A 23432-nucleotide genomic window follows, 5' to 3' on the forward strand; every position below is an offset into this window, starting at 1 on the left:
CCATTTTTTTTAATTATCTGCCTCTTCAGTGCCAATAATGGATCAATGTCCCTTGAAAACCTCTAAATCCAGGAAGCCAACAGCAGCCAGTGGAAAAACACAACATTGAAAAGAGCAACTAACAAAAGTATTTTATCTCCTCCAGTCACATAGCACAGGTTATTTCACTGTCTCTGCCAGTTCTTCTAAAATAAGAAGAAAATCCTGGTACTTTGCAGAAGTAAAAGCTCTAGAAGCTTCTCATCTGGGTGTGACAAAAGTAATTACCTCAAAGGAACAAACCCAATTATCTAGATACAAGTAATTCATACTGTCTCACACAGGACTACGCAATTCATTTTAAGTTTTCATTTTAAAGAAATTTTCAAAAAAGTACCTGAACATCTGAAGATTTTAGCAGCAAGTTCCTCAGGGAAGTGTAGTATTCAGATGGAAGTACACAGTCTTCAGTGTAACAGATATTTAATCTAAGTGATCCCAAATCATCAGTTTTAGAAGACTTGTTTCCATTTTCTTTGGGTTGAAGTAAGTACCTGTAAGCAACAGGGTAATTCTAAAATATTAGATTCCCATTTAATTCATTTGACTAATTCTACAATAAAGTAAAGTATAGCAATTATTTTAGTATACATACACTAAGTCTGAAAACTGGCTAAAAAATGCCAGTGCCTCAACCTTGAGACACAAAAGAAAGCAATGAGCAGCACTTAATACATCTTTAGCACATAATGAAACATATTTATTTTCCCCTATCTTTCCAAACAGGAAAATAGGGTATACTTTTTTTAGGCTACCTGGAATAGCAGGAATAGTTTGAAATTACACTGGACATCTCATTTCACATCTAAGTTAAATTTAGGGTGTTGGACACTGCAGATGAAACAGCTAGGGTGAAGAATTTAAATGGTCTAGTGTGAAACCAGTAAAAATACATAATATTAGCAGGCTGCATTCTTGAGAAACAGGATAAAGGAAAAAAGTGGGTGTTTTTCTGTTCTTAATACAAAACACACTAAACAATTCTTCACTGGTTTTTGCTGTAGTTCCACTATGTTCCAGCAGGAGGTGCAGCCCTACAAAAATTTAAACAGTTTTTAAGTAGTGTCACAGTACAGCTTCAACATTCATCCCAACAAACTGAAATCCTGTCTTCAAATATTCTTTTACAATCATGTATATTTTTGCTTCTACAATCCAGAGATCAGACTTCTTTTTTTTCATAATCAGATGCAGTGCCCATGAAGGCATGCTAATATAAAGTAAAACTGATTTATCAGAAGAACCTCTACTTAACAGCATGACTCTTAGGCTTATCTTCCCAATATTTAGTAGTAGTGCTAATGCTTTATGTGCTGTACTTCAGTCTCATTTAAAAACATATTATGCAAATTAGTAAGAGTATAAAAAATCAGTTATTTTTAATCACAGAACTGTTTTTGCTAAGCAGATCATAATTGGATATGGGGATGTTCAATGTAAGGTATTCCTATAAAGCATATTAGCAGACCCAAACCACTCTATTTACCAATCCTTCAAGTGAACTAGATATGAGTCAGGTCAATCCAAAAAGCTACACAAACACAATACACTGGTAATGAGCCCATGTTGATTAATCTCTCTCTTAGCAGGTTGTTAACAGAGGCATGTCATTATGTTAATATGGTCATACAGCTGTTGATCAGAGCACTGGCAGAACAAGTCTGTGTCTGCAACACACTGTGTAAAAACCAGAAACTACCAACACAAACATTTATTATGTTTAGGATCACAGCCAAACACTAAGAGTCCGAGTTTAACTTTGACACATCCAAAACACTTGGGGCCTGAGGTGGGTACATGGAGCACAGCCAAGATTTGTGTTACACTTAATTTCTATTTATCCACTTCCTTCCTATGCATTTTCTATGTGTGCACACAAGGGCTTCCTCCATGCTTTTTTCTGGAGTGAAAGGTTCACTAAAAGCAGAATATTCTACACACTTTGAGGCACTCAAATTCTTACACTTATCATTTCCTGCTGCTGAGCATTAGGGTTAGAGATGGGTTCCTGCTTGCAAGAATGTCAGAAAGGAGGTTGCTGCTATGTTACAAGCTGAAGTCCTTCTTTCCTGAATTCCCTTCATACCTTACCCTTCCAGCTTCTGTGCCTGCTCCCCCGAAATGACGTTGGGTCGGTTCCAGAAGATACTTCCAGAACCTCCCCAAGGAAGAAAAAAAGCCATACTTAAGGACTAAATAAACTCTTCATCAGTCATTCTGGAAGTCCAACATAGAAATTTAATTATAAGTGATGCAATTCTGAGAAACTCCCGGTTTGCTGATTAGGCTGAAAAATATGCACATCCTGCAAGCAGACTGAAAGACACGCTCAGTGTTCCCCCTCTGTACCTGCCCCTCAAACACACCAACTATTCTGTGACCTTAGGCAGATGGGGGGGAGAAGAGCCAAATGTACCCTCTGGCAAGGTTAATTTATTGAGCAGGGAAACTCTAAAAACATGTCTTACCCTGACTACAACAGGAAGACATAGTTTAATGAATAGGTAGAATAAAGCATATCCTTTGCAAGGGAAAACGTGCAAGACAAGCAAATTCACTTCTGAACTACCATTTCTCACCATGCTTGAAAGGAATCATTTCTTAACACCTTCACAGGAACTTTAATTTCTCCTAGAAAGACGTCTTGTACCAGATTCCCATTATTCCACAGGTCAACCCTGAAAATAAGAACATTGTTTGATTTTTTTTTTCCCCCAGAGAGAAATAAGTTAACAATAACTGCCTTACAGCACTAATCCACACGCATGCAGGCAGCAAATGTTAGAAATCTCACTCCATTCTAAATAAATCAAGAAGAATCAAACAAGTGGCTTTTATTAACCCATAAAGAACAGATAAAGAAACAAACAGTGAAAGTTAGACTTGCAGACCTTGCATCAGTCAATAAAAGTGATATTGGCAATATGTATGGGTTCTGAGCAGCCTCCACCCCCAAAACTGTGCACATTTCTTCTGAGGTAATTCAAGTGAACTTTTTAGCCAAATATTTACATCTCTGTCTAACTGCTAGAATCTGGCACACTGCAATGCCACACCAACACATGCGCTTGTTTTTCCAAGCAGCAGCTCATATGCTTACAACCTCAAAAGGAACCAGACTCCAGACATGCACCTTGGGTTTGTTCTATTACTTCTTACCTCTCTGACATTTCTGACAGACAGCAGTTGTTAAGAACAAAAACAAAAACAAAAACAAAAACAAAAGACAACTAGATTTGTTGGGGCATGACTAATTTTTCTAAATATATTTTTATCTACAAAGAAAGATACATTTCTAATTAATGACGCTAATAGTTAAAAATGCACATATCAAGATAGTTCTATAATGGCTATTAAAATTTTTCTACAAGTCTGATCAGTAATTCTCCGGAGCTACTCTAAGATAAAACATATTTATTGTCTTGATGATAAAATACTATGATTTTTTAATGATTCTATGAAATCACTTTCTAATCCACATAACTTACCTGACTTCTAGTTTCTCAATATCTTCTTCTTCCACCTGAAACTGGGACTTTTTGGTGTAACTGCTGGATCTGGTTACCTGCAAGTAAATTCCTCCTATTAACACACTTTTTACTGTCGTATTATAAATGTCAAAAATCAAGGAAGACCCTGCCTCTAACACAGATAAATAATTACTGTTCCTTCTAAAAAGGAGAAAGGTCTATTGACCAAACTGCCTTTTGCCAGAAAGCAGGTGAAAAAAAACAAGTAGTATGACATGACATGGGCAAAAATTTCTTTGGTTTTAGCATAAGCCCCAAGAAAGCATTGAAGTTTGTTCTGAAAGGTTTAAAGAAACAACAAATAAGAAGTCCACTCTTCTTGCCCTAGTTATAACACACTGACTGCATTCTCAATTTAATTCCAATAAATCATAAGTCATAAAGTTATCAGAGTGGTTTGGATCACATTTTTATCCTAATACCTTACTCCCTAAGAAATGACACTCAGTATCTTGAGCAGGTAACTGAGACACCATAGTTAATACTCTATACAAAATACAGTAAATTATAATACATTTGAGGCACATGTAACAGTTGTACTCCTTCCAGCTCTCAGTATAGCATGCTTAAATGAAAATACGGTTATTACCACCAAGACAAATCACATGAAAATTTAAACTCATAATTTATTGTGGGATAACTGCTATAAAATTAAATCAACTCCTAAATAATGACAATGTTAACTTTTTTTAAAATAAGATAAAACTTTTTTGGCTATAATCACTACATTACTTTATTAAAGATATAAGTTGTTTGGATTGTTTAACTCAATCTTCCTGAAAATATTTAACTAGAATTCCACAGGATAAATTAAAGCTGTCTCAGAACTACTCATGGCAACAGATGGCAACAGGTAATTCAAGATAACAAATTACCTTCACACATGTGCTTGTGAGGAAGTAATTTTTCACAGAGCAATTGAAGGGCAATGCTATTGTCTGGCAGACAGAAATTTAAGTATGTCATGCTCTTATATTTGAGAGGCCAGTAAAAGCTCTTCACTGAGGAGGGCTTTCTGTGTTAGGTACTGTCATGCAGCTTGCTTAAAAATATTTGAGGGATTGCATAAAATAGATAGACAGGCAGAACACCACACAAAAAGTTACCTCAAAATAAAATGTTTCGTTAAACTGCGGATTGCTTGTTTTCTTCTTTACTTTGGTCTTCTTTTGGTCATTCCTGTTCCAATATGGTAAAATTTTTACCATAGACAACTTAAACACACAATTATAAAGACATTCTATTGTCAAGAAGGACCTATTCATTTAAGTTAGAACATTTTTTGTTATTTTTTAGAAATAGAGGAAAATCTTAAAATATAATTAATTCACAATATAGTTTGAAGAGCTAAAATTTTAAATACTGTATCTAGTTAATTATGCATCTATCCAGCTCAAAGTTTGTATTTAATTTCACAAACAAGTAAAACTTACACACATCAATTAAAATATACCAACAATTTCTAGTGCATTTAAAATTTAAATTTCTTTACCACTGCCTGCAGTTTACAAGCTTTTCTTCATCTTGTTCAACTGCAATTTCTGTTTTTCCCACCCTCTTCTGTTGGGGAAATACCCACTACTTCTTTACAGATAAAGGCCTACACCCAACACTGAAGGTTTTCTTTGAAAGCAATCACTGCCAGTGTTAGATACTGAGCAGTACAGGGTCAAACAAAACAACTGCTCTCCACTTCCTTGTGTGTTGGTTTTGGTTTTTTTAATTTTACAAGGTTTATAAAAGAATACAGGGGTTTTTTATTTAGCAAAGGCCTGTGATAGTATAAAAAGCCTTTTTAAAAGAAACACAAATATAAAATGTGGGGGAAAAACAGATAAGGGAGAAGAATGTATCAACTACCTGTTTTCAGGCATTGGCCATATAAATATTCCAGTCATGGTACATGAGTCACACATGCATGAGATTGGAAAATCTTAACCAGGAATTTCTGTCAGATTTGCACATATATTCCCATACCAACAGGCCAAATATTTTGTGGGACCAGCGTTCTCCCACTTCCATCCCTATCACAGGACTCAAACAACAATATATGTCAATTTGCCTTCTCTGGCAATGAGCCTCAGGCTTCCCCTAGGGATAATGGTCAAATCTCCCCAGTCCTCTCAAGAAAAATCCAACCAACCAAACCAGAACAAAAGACTCTATCAAAAAGAACCCCAAGTCAAACCTTAAAAAATGTGATCATGTATTACCAAGGAAGAAAAAAAGCCCCATGCAGGGCTTACTCAGGGACAACCCTTCCACAGTCTTTAAAAGAACCAAGTTGCCTGTAAGACATTCTGGTGTTATGCTCACACAATGGCAACTCCTCAGCACTGGAGAGGGGAGAGGGACTTCAGCTTCATGTTGCAAGAAAAGAAGCAACTGAAACTTAGCTTGTTTATAGGGCAGGGACTTGCAGATAGTGAATGTGTGGGATGTGGGATTTTTCTTAAATGAAAAACCCCAACACTGATTCAGGATTACTGATCCAAAACAAGGAGACATTTAAACTCTGGGGCCTTTGAATGTAGCGTCCTGCAGGTGTTCCAGAACCTCGACTCTCTTGCTTCCCCCCAGCTGCTAAATATTTGCTGGAAAGAAACTCACACATTAAGAAAAACAAGGAAGAGAGGAAGGTAAGCAATTAACTGTGTCATCCCATACGGGAATTTTACAAAAATTAACAGGAAGAACAGTGCAGAAATCAAGAAATCTAAGAAAGAACTGAGTGATAACTGGTTCTTGACTAGTGCAGGCCAATCAGACAGACCAAACACCACCCCAGCCCTGAGATTACGGTGGGGAATGCGAAAGAACAGTATCGATGGAAGGTGTGACGTACGCATGAAAGCATTTTAAGATTTCTCTGTTTTAAAGATTTTGCTCAAAACCTGTGACCTTCTTTTGCAATTCAAAATCACAGCATTTTAGATTTATTAGTTCTACACTAAAATGTTACCTGGAAGGCCCCACAAGAGAGACTGTTGCATAAGGGTCACAGTTCTGTCCGTTTATAAGAGGCAAACCATGGCACTCCTTTATGCTACAAGGAAAAGGCAAACAATAGATCAGTGAAGCAATATATTTGGCTTAAAAAAGTAAAACCCAAACAACCCTTTCTTTTAAAACTTTTTTTAAGTGCTGCCTTTTTACACACTGATATATACATTGATCCAACATGATGTATGTACCTGAAGCAGATCATAACTACAGCTCTCTGGATGGTAAATCAAAGTAATATTCAAGTGTATAGTCAAACTTAGGGGGTTCTGTGAGACCAAAAGTCTTGGAACTGCTTTGATAAAAGACATTCCAGTATCACACATGCATGACAAAATCCTAAGTAAAATGAACTGCTATATTAAGAGAAATTGTAGACTTCATTAACTCTTAAATTTGATTTCTCAAGGCCCACAAGAAGCTATCTGGCCTCATCCAATGGCAGCAACTACATCTGGAAGGTATTAAAATGGATTCAAATATTTTGTTTTGGACAAACTACATTCTGAATTATGCTGAGAAATGCAAAGTCATACCCTGAAATATTATTTAAAATTAAGCATCCAAAACTATTAGCTTGTAGTTCTAGCTCTACCTTTGAAATAGTGCTTAAGGTTTATTTTCAATTTCTTTTCACAATAGCCCATGTTCAGGGTTAAATGGTCCTTTTAAAAATAGAGTTTTCTTCCATAATTCATACAGTAAGTGGTAAGGTGGTATTTAACAGGTACACAGGCACACTGTTCACCACTCTCAATGGTTGGTAACTGATGCTCATGGGGAGAGAAACACCTTTTCCAGACCTTTTCTGAAGACTTGCAACCTTTTTGAATCACCACAGCAGCAACACAGAACTGTGACAGCAAGCTGCCTAACCTTCAGATGCTGCCCACATATGAGCATTAACTAAAAACAGCTGGAACAACAAAAGCAAAGCACAAGAGGTAAACTCATAGCAGAAACCAGACTTAGAGCAAAACGATGCTCTAATGTAACCACGTACACTGTAGCACTAATTTAGTAAGTCTGGAAACATTCAGTAGATTACAAAATTTCATAAACAAAACACAAAGGAGATCTGAATCTTATATTCCTGCTCTCTTTTAAATAATCTATTTTAAAAAAACATATTTCAAGAATTTAACTAAATTAATGAAAGTAAGTTTCAGTTGTCATAATTTGCCAGTTTGAATAAAATTCAAAACCTAGGTAACTTAAAGAGAAAACAGACTTCTCTAAGTTCATATAAACAATTAAGTACGTGTTCCAATGCTATAATGTGGGATCTACTTGTGCAGATCAAGTTAAAGTCACATAGCAGCAACAGTAGCTACACACACTGTTAAGTAAACGATTCTGTACTGTAATGGTGCTGAAAGAGTAACAGGAGCTGCAAACTCAAACTCAAGTGGGGAAACAACAGACACTAACACTCCTGTGCTGACTCAAAACTCCACCCTCTTTGGAGTATGCACGATTATAAAACAGATGGTATTTTCCCCCCAAAAGTCCCTTTGTCTTAGCCAGTTCAGGGAACATTTAGTGCTGAACCACTGCACAATCATTTGTTATTTTTCTTCCAGTTATCAAGCACGTGGCCTTCAGCATTTCAATAATTTTTGAATCACAATGAACCCTACAGTGATTTCAAACCCACCATTTAAAAGGGTTCTTGAAACATCCAATTGTTTCATAAGCGTTAATTGATTCCTCCTCCAACACACATGAGGCACAGAAGAGTGGCGACCAAATTAAACTGTCTAGACTTTTCAGTCATTTGGGGGATCTAATCTGAGGCAGTTAGGACTTGAATCTTTCAGACTAATGGGCATTCTGTAGCACTGAACAGACTGTTTTGCAGCTCCTCGGGCTTTTCCCTTTGAGGTGAGAGCAACCGAGTGTGCCTGTAAATGAGCCTCAACTTGAATCTCATAGGGAATTCATAGCAGATGGATCAGTCAAACTTATCTGAAGAGAACTGAACTGTCTGAACAAGAACAACACTATTTTTCTTCTTACAGTCTGTGTCATGTTCACCAAGCTTCTGGGTTTCTCTAGCAAAAAGTCTGTTGGACTTTTGGTTACAGGTTGTTCTGTTCTCCCCAGGTCTTCTTACAGCTTGACCACAACATATGCAAACTGAAGAAAAGCTTGTTTGTGATTTCTTGCAAGTTGAAAAACATTGTACTGACAACAACACAGCCTTGCAGCAGAACCAGAATCTCTGGATTCATCATACGGATCTGTCACTTTGAACTGATTTCATGCTCCAGTCAGTCTCCCTGTGTGGGCAGCTCTGGCATTCCCTTTTCACCTCCTGCACAAGTCCCAGTTCTGTTGCCAGCAAGTGTGGTCTAGACAGCCTATCCTGGGCCAACATCTCCCCTGACCATCAACTCCTAATATTCACAAATGTTTCTCTTTCACACCTATCAGGCTCAAGAATTTGTTCCTGATCTATCTCACCTCCTCCCCTTCCATCTCTCACTCCAAGCTAGCCATCATACCCATCCCTTCACTCCAGGTCCTGCCTGGAGTCTGCTGCAGACGCAGTATCTGACAGCACAGCTGAGTCAACTGAGCTGAACTGACCTGGTGTTTCTGTTTACCAACCTTACACAAAGCTGTTTAGGTTTTGAGCCAGCTGTCAGTTTGGCAAACTGAGTTAACCTGATCATGTAGGAGCCCTCACAAGCTCCAAAGGCAGCACAAGGCAAGTAGCCAATAAGGGCAGGAAGCCATTAAATCAACTCAGCACCACCAAACCGGATTGTTACTCCCTCGGGACTGAGTACACGAGATTGAATCATTACAGATACTTTCCATCTGCTAAACAAACAGCCTCCAGTAAACATGTTTAAAAATTCTGAAGATGTTTTAAGTGGCTCAATTAGAGTAGACTTAACAGTAATGGAAAAGTGCAACCTCGCTAAGTTTTCCAGCTAGCAAATTCCACCAGAATACTGCCTTTCCTCACAGAATCAGTGCTTAGAACTGCTGCCTCCTTAAACAGGAAAACAACCATCAAGAAATCCCATCAAAGGCAACAATAATATGTCAAACACTTCGACCAATCAAAAAAACAAGTAACAGTAAATATATAATCCCATTCTGACAACATAATACAAACATTTTTAACACATGGTAAATATTTCAGCTTTGAAAAATCATTTCATCTACCTAGGCTGGTACAAGCAATTTTCATTCAAAAGGCATAAATGCATAGAGTTTGAAGAAGTAGACAGGAACTTAGAAGCATTCTATTTTATATTTTTAAGTACTGTATCTTTATGTAAAGTCTAGGAAACAGCTAACAGAAGGACTTTTGTTCTTTTCTCAAACTACGGATCAGTTCCAGTACAGTGTAAGATGTGCTTCAATTTCCATCAATTCTTGCCTTACCTCTCAGCAGTTTGTTGTGCAAGAGGAGTTTCATACAGGAAATGAGAGCCTTTCAGATACAACTGGCATACATTCAGCTCATAAGATGAAAATAAGTCCTTAAAAAGACACAGCCCATAGTAAACTTCCTCAATGATTGAGGGACTCTTAACTCCATCATTCAAATCAACTGAAGTTCTCCAAGGGCAAAAACTCACTAACTGCAACCATTAGGATACGTACACTTCAAAAAAAATTGTTAGGTTCCCTAGAACAACTTCATACGAGCAGATGAAGCATAAACTGTAACAAACTGACAGGTCAATTTAAGATAGCATGGTGTATAACTGATTTAGAAAAGTGCGTGCAAAGAAGTCAAAATCTAGTTGTAATAAACCATTTCTGGGCTATCAAGTATTCACACCGCAAACACATGAAACCTTCTCTCAGAGCTGAAGTGCTGCTAAACACAGAGAAGGCAAGTACTACCATCCAACTGCCTAATTTGGCAAGAAACTGTTTGAGTATCATCTATTTCAGCAGCAGCAAATGTGCAAACAATGGTCACGCAAACTTGTTTTTACAGACTCCCAGAACAAATACCTGCAAACGTATATCTCTGAAATGTGTTACTATACGTGCCATTGTGGTTTTGAAAAGAAGAGCCCACACTGAGTCAGCAGGTAATCTACTGCACCATCTTTTCCCCCTCCTCATTCACACATTAGAAAAGGAAACAATTAGTATAAGAGACAAAACAAGATTTTAATTCACAGTCTCTGATCTTAATCTCTATGGAACTTAACAGCAAGTTTGCAATTAATACAAAAATTATGTGTAGAATCAGGGTTTAGCCCATCTAAGTGATCTCTAAGACAGTCCTTCAACCAAAGGAAGATTAACTTTGCTTGTATGTCAAAAAAAGTGACTGGAATTAAGTTTTCAAATCAATCCTCATCATAAAACCCGTCTAGAAGATCAGCAAAAAAGGCTTCTACCTCTTTAAACCGTGTTTACAGATTCAAAACAACAGGAATCCATCCCCTAGTCAGCTTCGGTTCTGCCACAAACAAAAAGGTGACAGGACTCCAGGTAATGCTCACAATCACAGCCCTTGAATTACTTGCTATTGTGTGTGTGCTGAACATGATCTTTAATCTCCCGTTATGAAAGCTGTAGCTATAATTTTTCACCTGAACTTCTGGACTCTCAGGGAACACACGGTGGAAATCCATTAGCAACTTACCTATGCACAGAAGCCAGCACAAGTATCTAGAATTCTCTTATCCTACAAAGAAATTAACTGGTGAAGGTTCAAAAGTTTCCCATTCTCACTACATTGAGACACTATTAATTTGGATATGAAGTAAGACACCCACAATTTTTTTCTTTCTTTAGCCAATACTTTTGCAGTTTAGGACAGATAAAGAAAAGTCAGGGACAGAAACATACGTATGTGCCCACTCCTTGTCTTTCTTTTACTCTATCCCAGCTCTGCTACTTCCTATCTTTCAGCTTTGTTATAGGAGTTACTAATCCAGTGTCTTCTCAGGGCCTGGTAACTAGTGAAACATAGCAATAAGTGCATCACTTACTAATTATTATGGGAAATTTACAAAATAAACAGATTTTTAAAGAGTTTAAATTTTTTTATTTAATAATCCCACATGTATTTTCTTAAGTTCCTCATGCTTTAAGATCGAATGGTCTCAAAAATGCCCTCACATCCATTTCTATAACACTATATTCAGTGAGAGGTTTATTTCTCATATCCTCACATGTACATCCAAAATATATGTATGTACAGTGTATTACTAATGCATCCAACTATTTAAAGGCTATCAGCATGTGTGGTAAAATACTAATAAGCATTTTTAGTTTAAGGAACTCTAATGCATTTCACAATCTCAGATGAAGACAAAAGCGCTGATGTAACAGAGCAGTATTTAACGCACAGTCCTCTCCCACATGTCAGTGAGTGAGTGAGTACAGCAATCAAAAGAGAACCCTGGTTTCCTTTTGATCAATTATCTCCGTCATAAAGACATCCTAAGAGAGGGCACGGTGAGTAAACCACTTCCTACCGAAATTTGCAACAGTAACTTTCTAAAGCAACTTTTCTTCATGGCGTGAAAAACCCAAGCATGTTTTTACAAGAATTAAAAATACTTGAAACGTAAAAATGCATGAACATATAAAAAAATAAATTTAAAAAAGGACATCTATCAGAAAGTTCAGTTGAGAAAGTCATAAATCTCCAGCCAACTTTTGGTGGTGAATAGTCCACGGGGAAAAAGCTGTCCTAATTCTGCTTTGTGCTGCAAGTGGGAAAAAAATAAGAGCAGCACAACTCCCAGTGAACCAAGCTGTTACCCACTATAAAAGTAGACACATTCACAATTATCTTTAAGTTATAAAGATTCCTTGATGTACAAGTTTCCATTTTATCTGAATTATCAGCCTGCAACAGCCACTAAAGCATTACCAGTTTCACTGGCTTAGTTCTACCACAGAACCAGATTCCCTTTTCATACCAAGCAAGTTAGCAAACGGCAGAGACTACTTTGGGGGGTCCTGCTCCAACTAAACTACTCCTCTTGGTTTAGATAGTTGACTGAAACAGAAAGAACATAATCTTCACTTCATAATGCAAATTACATTACAAAAATTGACCGTGTAGTGGTCTCCCCCTGCTCAGAGTCTGATCTGAACATGACTGAACAAGTCACTACAAACAGAAGACCACACACCATTTCCTCTCCTCGCAGTTTCGCAATTCAACCCACGCTTTCATCTAAATGCTCAAAGATTTTAAAAAAACCTCTCACTCAAATAAATCTAAGCTAATGAACAATGCAGGGAAGCAAAATTAAAGTATCTTACTACTTTTTGAGTTTTTAGTTTCCCCGTAGTCTTTATAACTCCCCTGTCTGTATCCTTTTCTTCACATGGCCTATCCCACAACCTGTCTGGAGACAAGTGCAGAAAAGCCTTTTTTCTGAACTGCAGTAAGGCTGGCTTGTTCCTGAACCTCATGCTGAGACACAAGAGAACACTGTCCATCTCCCTGATCTCCACAAGGTATTGGTTTGCACTCGTCTCTTCACTGAAAGCAGTCAATCTCTCAGAGACATGTAACATAGAGGGCTGTCACGACTTCCAGAAATAAGGGATAGTATTAGTTTTTAGAAGCCAGTAGCCCCTAGTATGCCCTTATCAGATAAACTTTTTATGAGTGTCAAAACATTTTTGTACAGCTATATTTGCATTAGCTTTGTACCAATTTCTGTATTTAAATGTGTTAATAGTGATAAAAAGAAACAGAATGTCCAGTACATGTGGAATTTCGGCCTTCTGTGACTAACGACTGTAACCTGTATATTGAGACTCTAAAGCCATCACTTTGGATCATTATCAAACACAGCTCTAAAAATAACAATACAGGACTTACTATTTTCCAGTATTTCTCATTCTGCGCTTCTGCTTTAATACCGGCAAAATTTGTCTTTTTGAAATAACATATATCAAAAATTAATTGTTTCCATGATGCTCTTTGACACACTTTAACATCTTTACACTTTGGAGTCAAAATTAAGTTTAGTAATGAAAGCTCGTGACATTGCTGCTAAGAAGTTTTCCTGAAATGTGGCTGCTCCAGAACCACAACTCCTATACTTTTTTTTTTTCTATTAACATTCCTTATCATGGTTAACCATGAGAAACTAATTCTGAAGCAAAACTAGGAGTGGATTTTCACATATCAACCCAAAATATTACTACTGAAAAAGTAATTTCTGTTCCCAACACCACCACCAGCAGCTCAGTTCTGTCAGTAATAGCAGTACTACAAGTTCTGGCTGTCAGCTACACTGGACATTTCCAGCTTTCTCACCAGACCCAATTCAGTTGGAATTACAAGACACTAATCCTAACAGTCCTAATAAAAGCGAGTGCTTTGGCAGCAACAGAGATGAGCAGCTGTGAAAAGTTTCTGCAGGAGTTCCCTAAGCATATACCCATTCCCTCATAAGGCAGGCTCCAGGGAAAGTCATATAAAAATGCTATTGGTACAGGTTGTGCAGACATCCAGTATCAAGAGAAAAATCACATCATGTTCTAACAAATAAACAAATATTAAAGAATTGATGTATTTTCTTACTGTACTACTAGTTGCTGGCACACAGATCCATTATCTGTTATCAGTTCATTCAGTTTTAATTCAAGGTGAACTTTTCCCTGAAAAAAAAACCAAGAGAGAAACACAAATAGTTTTAAAAGCCCTTCTTTTAAAAGTAGGAATTAGAACAGTAATATAGTTTACAGATAGAAGTTATTTAATGTATTTCCAACATAACCACTTTAAAAAAATACCTCATCTAAAGCACATATCCTGCAAGTAGGATATGATGGATGCACTTGAACTTTGAGATAATGATACAGAGAAACATTATCTCCAACTGCAGACAGAACAAGAACTGGTCAAGCCTCCACAAATTTAACATACACAAGTATTTCTTCAGCATGAGGAAGTATCAAGAGCAAGTGTCTGTCTCAGCTATTTTGTCCTAATCATGGAATGAACAATCCTTGCACAGACAGCGGATTTGTGGACATTTCAGGAGAAAGTTCTAAAACGACCTTGGACTCTGAAGGTGGTTGGGTATATCTAAAAAAGTAGAATAGTGTGCAGCAGCCATAACCAGCAGCATTAACATCCAGCTGCGAAATCCCGTCCATCACACCAGACTGAAGATCATCTAGAAATCTATTGTGCACCCCACTGCAGCTTTCAACTATCTCAGGAAGGCTGCTGATACACTCATGAAACAGCAAACACAGCCAAAGAGAGGAAAAGGTGGCAATAGGTGATAAACCCGGCTTCCTCATTTTCTTTCTCTGAGATGGTAGGATATATTAAGAAAAATGATCCATAAATGATGGCACACCATGGATTAACTTCAGAACTCAGCAAGGGCTAACCTACTGTACCATGTCAATACAAGGCTCCAAAAACTTCAAACCATGATATGCAACTTCCTTGGGATGACCAAAATTTGGTATCTTAACCTTACTCCAAACAGCTACTGCCTGAACAACACCTGCTACTCCTTTCAGTGCCTGGCTATTTGTGCTGGCTTTCACATCTAAGACAATCAGACACTGACACCATCTTTCCTCTAACAGTGTTCTCCTTAGTATTCTTAGAATTTGTCTATTTGCTAAATGGAGCATCAGATGATACTGGTCTGTCCACAATCAAAACTCTCAGGGAAGGGATCCGGAAGGTGATTTTCAAGTGTGGCAAAGGAAGCAAGTCATAATCTGAACTGCAGCTTTGCTGTACAACACTAAAATGGAATTAAAACCCTGAGCTGACCTTGCACACATTTCTACAGCAGTTATGTTTTGACATAGAACTGAAATGTTGTTATTGTAAATCCCCTGGGGCAAAGGCTGCGTTTCCCTCTCTGTACGTCACATGGGAGGAGAAGTGAAGCTTCTTTTACAAGGGAGTTTTAAACGTAACTGTTTTGGGATGCCTGCCAAGTGTTTTGCAAACTGTTACTACATGGATTGGAACACAGGTACGTTAAGAAAGTATTTGTCAAGCAGAGAAACTCCATTACAAAAATAGATTTACAGGATAGTGATGCATGCCAACAGCCTTACAAGGCAAAGTTTTTGAATGATAAATGAAAAAACATTAGTAGTACTTACTGTAATAGCTGACTTAATTAGTTTTAGAAAACAGATCCTGTGAATGTCCTAAACATCTTTCTTTTGCTTTAAAAAACAAAACCCACAAATTGTGTTCTACACTGAACAGTAGCACTACAACAGCACCTTACTGCTCCTGAAAACTATCTGTGGATGTAGTTTGTTCAAAACCCACTCCCCTGATGACTACTTTAACGTGGCTCTAAGTATTTCCCCAACAAGCACAGAGAGTTTTGGGTACATTTCTGTTTTGTTTGTTGAGAGCAGCGTGATGGTTTCCTAAAGTGGCTGATCTGCAGATCTATATCAGAACTTCTGACATAACACGCAACCGGGTTTGAAAGGTGGCTGCACAGATGGGGTTTAGTTTAAAACAGAGAAATCAGCCACCATTATACAATAAATAAACAAACAGTGCACTTCATGGGAATGCACTTTTCATCTGTAAATCTCAGGTTGTTCAGAGGCAGGTAGGTAGCATTTTAACTTTACAAATGGACTTACAATCGATTTTCAAACACTGATCAGAGGAAGACAGAGTTCATTACTTCAGTAATTATAAATCCTATCAATTTTAAGAAAGAGAACACTGAATGTTAAAGTTATCTTGAAAAACCTTAAAAGTGCGTGAAAGACTTTGATCTTATCAATGTATTTTGCAAGTATAGATCAAATCTCTATAAATGTTTCTTGAATTACAAAGATCAAGGGCATGTTTAACCATATGACCCCATTTCAAAACAGATAAATTAAGATTTTATAAATAAAAAAGGGAGCAGAGCAGATGCTTTCTAAAATCTAAGTAATTTTTACATACTTTCAGTGACTGGAGAGAGGCCAGTTTCCTTCCATACACACTTGAAAGGAAACACCTATAATCCTTCTTTCATTACAAACTGATACTAACTCAAGCATACAGTGCTTTTACTCTGCTGAACTTTTAATCACCTCCACTTCAGATTGGCTGTGATCCAGAATAGAAAACAACTGGTCTACAGCTCCTGCAGTAGGACTGAATTGTGACTCCAGAGAAGTCCTAAATTTATTACAAATAAGGTGGTTTTGGAAAATGGCTGGTCTGTTTATTTTTCCACTGCCCCAATTCAGTTTTATTTTGTAGGGATCAGCAAGTTTAATTCTTGGTAACTGCACAGAAGACAAAACATTTAACATACTTCTAAGCCTTTCTAGAAACTATCAAAGGTAATAAAAAACTCAAACGTCTTTGCTGTGACACTTTAATTTGTCCTACCAAAGTAGAACAGGCTATAAGACCTGATGAACTACACCTACGAGCTGTGTACCACAACACTCATAGGTACCTCCACCACTAACGTACCTGCTACACAGGCTGCTAATGATACCAAAGTTAACCCATAAAGAATAGATGACTGGTACATAAAAGTACAATTTTCTTGAAACAAATGCAGATTTAAGGGAAAAAAAAAAAAACCAAAACAAAACAACAACTCCTCAACCAAGCAACTGCAAAGTGCCCTGAGTATAATCATGGAACACAAAATACTTCTACACTATTCTATTGCCTTGCATCCACCATAAATCCTGGAAAATACCCACCTGGAGGGGACCAGAGGAACAAAACAATCAATTATATGTCATGAGGAGAAGAAATATTTTGTTTTCCTCCAAACTGTGATTTAGCTCTATAAACATTCATACACTTTCTCTGCACGTGTACTGTGTGAAAGCCTGCTACTTTCAGCCACATCTGACCAACAATCTTGGACATCTCCTAGGAATACATTTCAGTACTGGATGGCACATCCAAACCAACAAGATTTCAGCCAAATGTGGCAGATGGGAACTGGTCTCAGCTCTGCTCTTAAAAAATTTATGCAAAAATAAATCAGGACAGTGGAGAAACCTACCTAAATGCTCTAATTCAAGGAAAGATAAAGATGAGGAATGCACACCTTAGCAGAAAAGGTCATCTTTTAATGGAAGTGTCATGCAGGACAGTGCTTTACACATGTCCCAGCCACAGAAAAGTATCATTAAGAGCTTATGTTCTGCTGTGAGCGACAAAGCCATGGAAAATTAAAAACTTTTTATTTCCAATATGTAAGAAATCACTAAACTCTATTAATGGAATATTACAATTGAATTTTCACATCCATTTTTATGATAGAAAAAAAATAGCAACCACGACAATGTGTAAGTCAAAGCAGAAACTGCCTTTCAGTTTATACCTGGAAAGTACTCTCTAAAATATTCAGATTACATGGAAGAATCGGAAGAAGAATGAGAAAAGCTGCAGCTGGACAAGATGATTTGTCAGTCTCTTCCAAATGAACTCCTCTATTCCATTCTATCCTAACTGAACGAGGACTGATTTTCAATAAATAAGAGAAAGTGGTATTCAGACATTTTGAAAATCTGTCTTCATGTAAAGCAACCATATGCCCTCCTATATACCCAACAGCTGCAGGCTAAACTTACAGCTCACAGATGATTAATCCTGGAAAATAATGAGAATTCTGTGCATATTCACTTCTTGTAGAAGTAGACAGGGTTGTCTCTGCCCAGAGGGACTTTCAGGTTACCAGTAAAATATAAACACTGACAAGTCAAAGACTTTTGCCCTCAGGCAAATCTGAAAAAAAAACTATTAAAATCTAATAGTTTATCACAGCAACAAGGCTAAGAGATTCTCAAGAATACTATTTTGCTCTTGAAACCAAAAAGAGAACTGCTACAACTTCTAGAGTCATCTCATTTTTACCTGTTACTAGGACAAACCTGTCCAAAGAATTTGAACCACAGACCAAAATACAACTCTGAAGTGCAAGTTATTCGATACTGAGTGCAAAAAGTATTTCAAGATAAGATAAATGAGCACGGCACAAGTACCTTCAAGTTTCAGAGACCAACCATTTCATGTCACATAATCAGTCACTGTTTCAGTTCACATCAAAAATGACAAAAGAAAAAATTATTCAGGAGTTTCATAAATCATTCACCAGTCTCAAGTACGTGGCTCCTCTTCAAGCATTTTAGACACCAAAATACTGTTAAGGTTCTTCCCAAACAGTTGCTTTTAAGTACCATCAGGAACAACACAGCCAGCTTAGAAGTGCAGAATATGCATTATTCTCTAACCAAACTGAAAGACACAACTGTCTCATGAGAATTAGATGCTAAGCCCTATCTCCTACAGCTCAATACAAATTTCTACCATCACATGCCCTTATGTGTATTTAACTTTCAAAATGCAATTTAATAGTTACCTGAACCTCTGAATTAGAATCAACAGGTTGAAGCATAAACCAGTTCTCTTTTCCTGTGTAGTTGCATAAATCTTCTTTTTTGATTGACACCTTTCCTGAGGGAGGGAGAGATAAGCATAAATATCACTTTCATCTGAATAGAACAAATATTTAAATAGGTTTGAAGTTTGATCTTTCCTAAACTCTCTTTCTTTTAGGCTTTTTTTTTTAAGCTTATGATGTGATATAAAAAAACGTGGAAACAAAGAATATCGTGGATAAGTAAAGCAGAAAAATAATTTATATAAAGCTTGATGACGTTAATTACCATTTGTTATCTTGGATCTCACTAATAAGATGATGAGGTAAAATAAAGAACACACTGGAGGCTGGAAATAACATAACAGATTTGAGAGAACAGAAACGGTGTTGAAGAATGTTTAAACAGGAAACTGAAGTAGATGCTTTCTACTTTTCTGATTGCTATTTGGAAAGCTGTTATTATACCAAATTATCTGGCATCCTGGTGCAAATTATTTCCTTCCTCAATTCAAGTAATGTGAAGGCTTCTTCCACAGCAGACTGTTAGAGCTTTATAGCAACTATATCCAAACATCAGCTGCAATAAAGCCATTATACAGTGGGAGAGAAAAAAAAACCCACCTCCTGTAATTTTTCACCTAAGCTGCTGCAAAATGCTTTGTAAGTCACTAAGTCACAGGTTGCACTGACAGGGAAAAAAATTATCTATAAATAGTTTTAAGAATTATTCCACAATTGTAATTATTGTGGAATTATTCCACAATTCATTCTTTAAAGATCTACCAGTAGTAACAATTATTCAAATATTCCAATGAAGCAGAAGTGGAGAAGAAACAAGTAGAATTACAAAAAAAAAAATCATACTGAGACCATAATAAGATTATAAAATGTCCTATTAGCCTAAAAAGTAAACATATTTTATTATAACAGAATAAAGCAAGGAAACAAAATCCCGATTTTCAAAATTTAAAGAAGCATATAAGTGCACTATATACAGTGTTTTGAAAAATGCATCACCAATAACTGTACCCCTAATCCTACAGATAATGCTACTGAAAATGACCAAGTGTTATGCAAGATGTAGACAGCACCTCACAGACACTCACCGATACGCAGGTCTTTCTGCAAAACACTTTTATCATAAATGTAGAAGGATAACCACTGGAATGTTCTTGGAATCTCAAAGTAAAACTCTTCCCCAAAATAAGGGCTGAAAAGGAAGACTCAAAGTTAAAACAGAAAACACTTTATGCCACTTATATCGAAGCTGTACACTAAAATGCTGCATTTTTACTGCTGTCCCAGACTGTGGCCTGTAGCACTACACTCACCTGTCAAAGCCATTCCCAGCCATTTCATTACAAGAACTCACAGTACCACTGCAATGCTGCCATGCCTCAGGTATGCACAAGAAAGGCAAAAATCAGAGCACACACACAGAGAAAGTGTTGTCTCCTCTGCAACTTCTATTTTATTTTTCTGTCCTGAAATTATTCTAGTCGGTTCTCTACCCATCTCAGATGACTTCCTGAGACACTCACAGGTTAAATAACACTAAAACACAATTTACTTAATTACTGCAGTAACCGACATTTGCTTAGCTCTGACTTCCATGTCAAACTTGCTGCTCAAAGATTCAGACTTGTGGAAGGAAGCCCTAAGCATTAGAAACCATAAAATAGAACAGTAAAAAAGAGAAGGTTAATTTCAAATACACATGCTCTCCCTCACACTGCAATGGTCACCACATTTCTGCATCTAGTGAAGTTCAGTATAATGTTTACAGTTCACCCTATTTAGTGCCATTTGCATGTCCCTCTACAGAAAAGACTCTGGGTTCCTCTGTGTTACACATCTTTCATACAACGTGTTGGTACCTTCACTCACGGAATTTATATTCCCACTAAACTTAAGGAGTACTTATGGATGGAATCAGAGCCAGCAGTCAGAACACTGTTTCAAGACTGAACAAAACCACAATGCTGCTTGTGTCGCTGCAAGTGGTGAGTTCTGAAAGTCAAGTGCATCCACAAACAAAACTGTTATTTTACAACAACTGAATTCTTAAAAGCCTTAAAATAGTTTCAATTCCAACATATTAACATCACCAGGGAAAGGTGTTCAGGTTCATGAAACTAATTTTATGCAGTAAAGTACTGTGATGACAGTTATACCACACCCAGAAACAAAGGTTGAGGGTTTTTTTGTTTCCCAGTGAAGTACCATTCTGACACTGTTGTTTTACTAAACTAATACAAACCCACTTATTTATGGAACAAGCAGTTCACATTATTACCTACTCAAAGGATATCAGGAAAAATAGGCCACCATCCATATTCTCTTCCCTCCAAAACAATCACAGAAAAAGAAAACACCATCCAATGCTTAAGGACAACGGCTCATTAAAAAAGTTAAAAAGAAAAGCTTATAACTAACTTAAAAAAACTTAAAAACTTCTGGGAAAGAACACAGTTGAAAAATCCAGTAATGTAAATGTCTAGGATAGATATTTAGAAACAGGAGCTTTAACTGCAGGAATTCATGATAAGGAATTTCACAAGTGAAAAATGTTCCTTTCGTTCAAACACAAACCTTTTACCACAGGCTTCAAAACAGGCAAATCAGTATCAGCCTTCACACTACACTGAGAAATAATGTAAGAATTCTCAGTTGAAAAATTCACTTGCAGTTTTTCAGCTACCCATTTTTTCCCCCTTTATTAATAATTTCAAAGCCAACCAATTCTGCTTTGATTTCAAGGGCCAGGTTCTTCTGCTCAGCACCATGACTGAAGGTACAGACTCATGAGCATTACCTTTAGCAGCAGTGCAGCCCTAAACGACCTCGACTTCCTTATTACCATCACTGCTCATTTTAATTGTATTGACACAGTAACTCACACAAAAAACGATGAGATAAAGGCTACTTTTAAACTTAGGTCAGTTCCACATTATGGTTTCCCCACCAGCTATACAAATAATAGTTGCAGCAGAACAAACAGAGAGACACTACAGCGGAAAGAGGGAACAGTGGGAGAACGAGCTGGCACTGCTGTCAAGGGAAACTGCTCCTGGCTCAGCTTCAGTCAGACATCCTCAGAGGAACACCAGACTGCACATCAACCACTGCCCATCACCAAGGGTTAAGTCCTTATTCTTGATGGATCTATGTGCCTCCAATTATAATTAGTCTGGGATGAAGACTATCAGCAGAGACTTCCAAAAAACATTTTACCACCTGTATCTTATGGCTGAAGAGAGCAAACTTCACAACTACATATATCCCCCCCTCCAGCCACCAATGAATGAAATGAAAAACCATTAACAATCACTATTATTATTTTGACTTCAACATTACACAAAGCCTCAGAGGCTGCAAGCAAGAGCAGGTCGGTAACACAGTTTTTTTCGTGTTGATACATTTTCCTTAGCCAAATTAACACCACTGCTTTATGAATCAGCTGTTGATTATTCTTTAGCAAAGTATGAGGCAGAGGGAGAGACTTTAAGGTAGAGAATACAAAGGATTAATAAAGAAATTCTTAGGTGGATACAGAACTGGCTGACTGGGTACAATATAGGTTAAACCAATGAGGAATAATTAAAATGGAGAACTTACTCATCCTGTTCCTCAGGGATTCAGTCAGTTTAGTACTTTCATTTGTGACTTTGATGCAAGAACTTTAAAGAGTGTGACGGATACAAAATTAGAAGATAGTGCTAATTCAAAGGAAGACCAGACTGTCACACAGGAAGAACTGGATTACAGTAATACAGGAGATTAAATTTCAGTGTGTGACACACTCTTCTGCTCTTCCCTTCCTTGCTGCATTAACTCAGCAGTTCTGTGACAGGAACTGACCAATGCCCCACGATCTGTCAGTTGATGAAAGCAACGGTTACATCAACAAGAGAATTCCTTTGTGCTAAAATCTGGTATAATCTTGCACCGCAACAAAGTTCAGTTGGAAAAAAAAGAAACTGAATTTAGTTTAAATAAAAAAAAAAAAAGGAAAAAAAAAGGACACATACATAGCATAACTCCCCCCTCCCCCCAATTCCTCATATTTGACCACAGACATCTGAGGAGGCTCACGGATGTTTTTTAAACTTTCCAACGGAAAAAAACTCTCTTTCTTCAGAACACACAGAAATCCCACACCATGTCAGGAAATATTTCTTGAGTCATTAGCCAAAATATCCCTCTTTCACTTCAGTATTAATGCTTGTTTTTCTAACTTTGGAAAGTCATTTATTTTACATCTGCACTCTAACAAGTCTCCCAGTGCTAATGGAAGCTCAAATCCATTTGCACATTTAAAAAAAATACACTTCTTGATAGTTTCCAATCACTGTAGCCAAAACTAATTTTGATTCTATTGATAATTACTTCCACAGATGTTTAACTAGCGGATATTCATAGACTAAAATTTAGATTACAGCTTGTATAAATTTGCAACCCATAATACAGTGACAGATTGTGAATTATGTGT

General features: G+C 37.1%; 1 protein-coding gene across 3 annotated transcripts in view; it reads right to left on the minus strand.

Moving 5' to 3' along the window:
• The window catches only part of RASA2 (RAS p21 protein activator 2), a 46524-nt gene that overhangs the window by 14881 nt on the left and 8211 nt on the right, over window positions 1-23432 (minus strand). For 2 of the 3 annotated variants that reach the window (XM_027739387.2, XM_027739404.2), the window contains exons 3-10: window positions 20047-20150; window positions 18920-19014; window positions 14113-14189; window positions 6532-6615; window positions 4676-4748; window positions 3528-3604; window positions 2619-2717; window positions 377-533 (exon numbers count right to left, since the gene is read on the minus strand). In XM_027739387.2, coding sequence (XP_027595188.1) covers window positions 377-533; window positions 2619-2717; window positions 3528-3604; window positions 4676-4748; window positions 6532-6615; window positions 14113-14189; window positions 18920-19014; window positions 20047-20150 — 766 coding nt within the window. Of the gene's footprint in view, window positions 1-376; window positions 534-2618; window positions 2718-3198; window positions 3212-3527; window positions 3607-4675; window positions 4749-6531; window positions 6616-14112; window positions 14190-18919; window positions 19015-20046; window positions 20151-23432 lie in introns of those variants that run through there. The other variant, XM_027739432.2, reaches the window with a different exon arrangement.

Source organism: Pipra filicauda, unplaced genomic scaffold (genome assembly GCF_003945595.2).
Source record: "Pipra filicauda isolate LSUMZ 115617 unplaced genomic scaffold, ASM394559v2 scaffold126_size2276778_pilon, whole genome shotgun sequence".
Lineage (NCBI taxonomy): Eukaryota > Metazoa > Chordata > Aves > Passeriformes > Pipridae > Pipra > Pipra filicauda.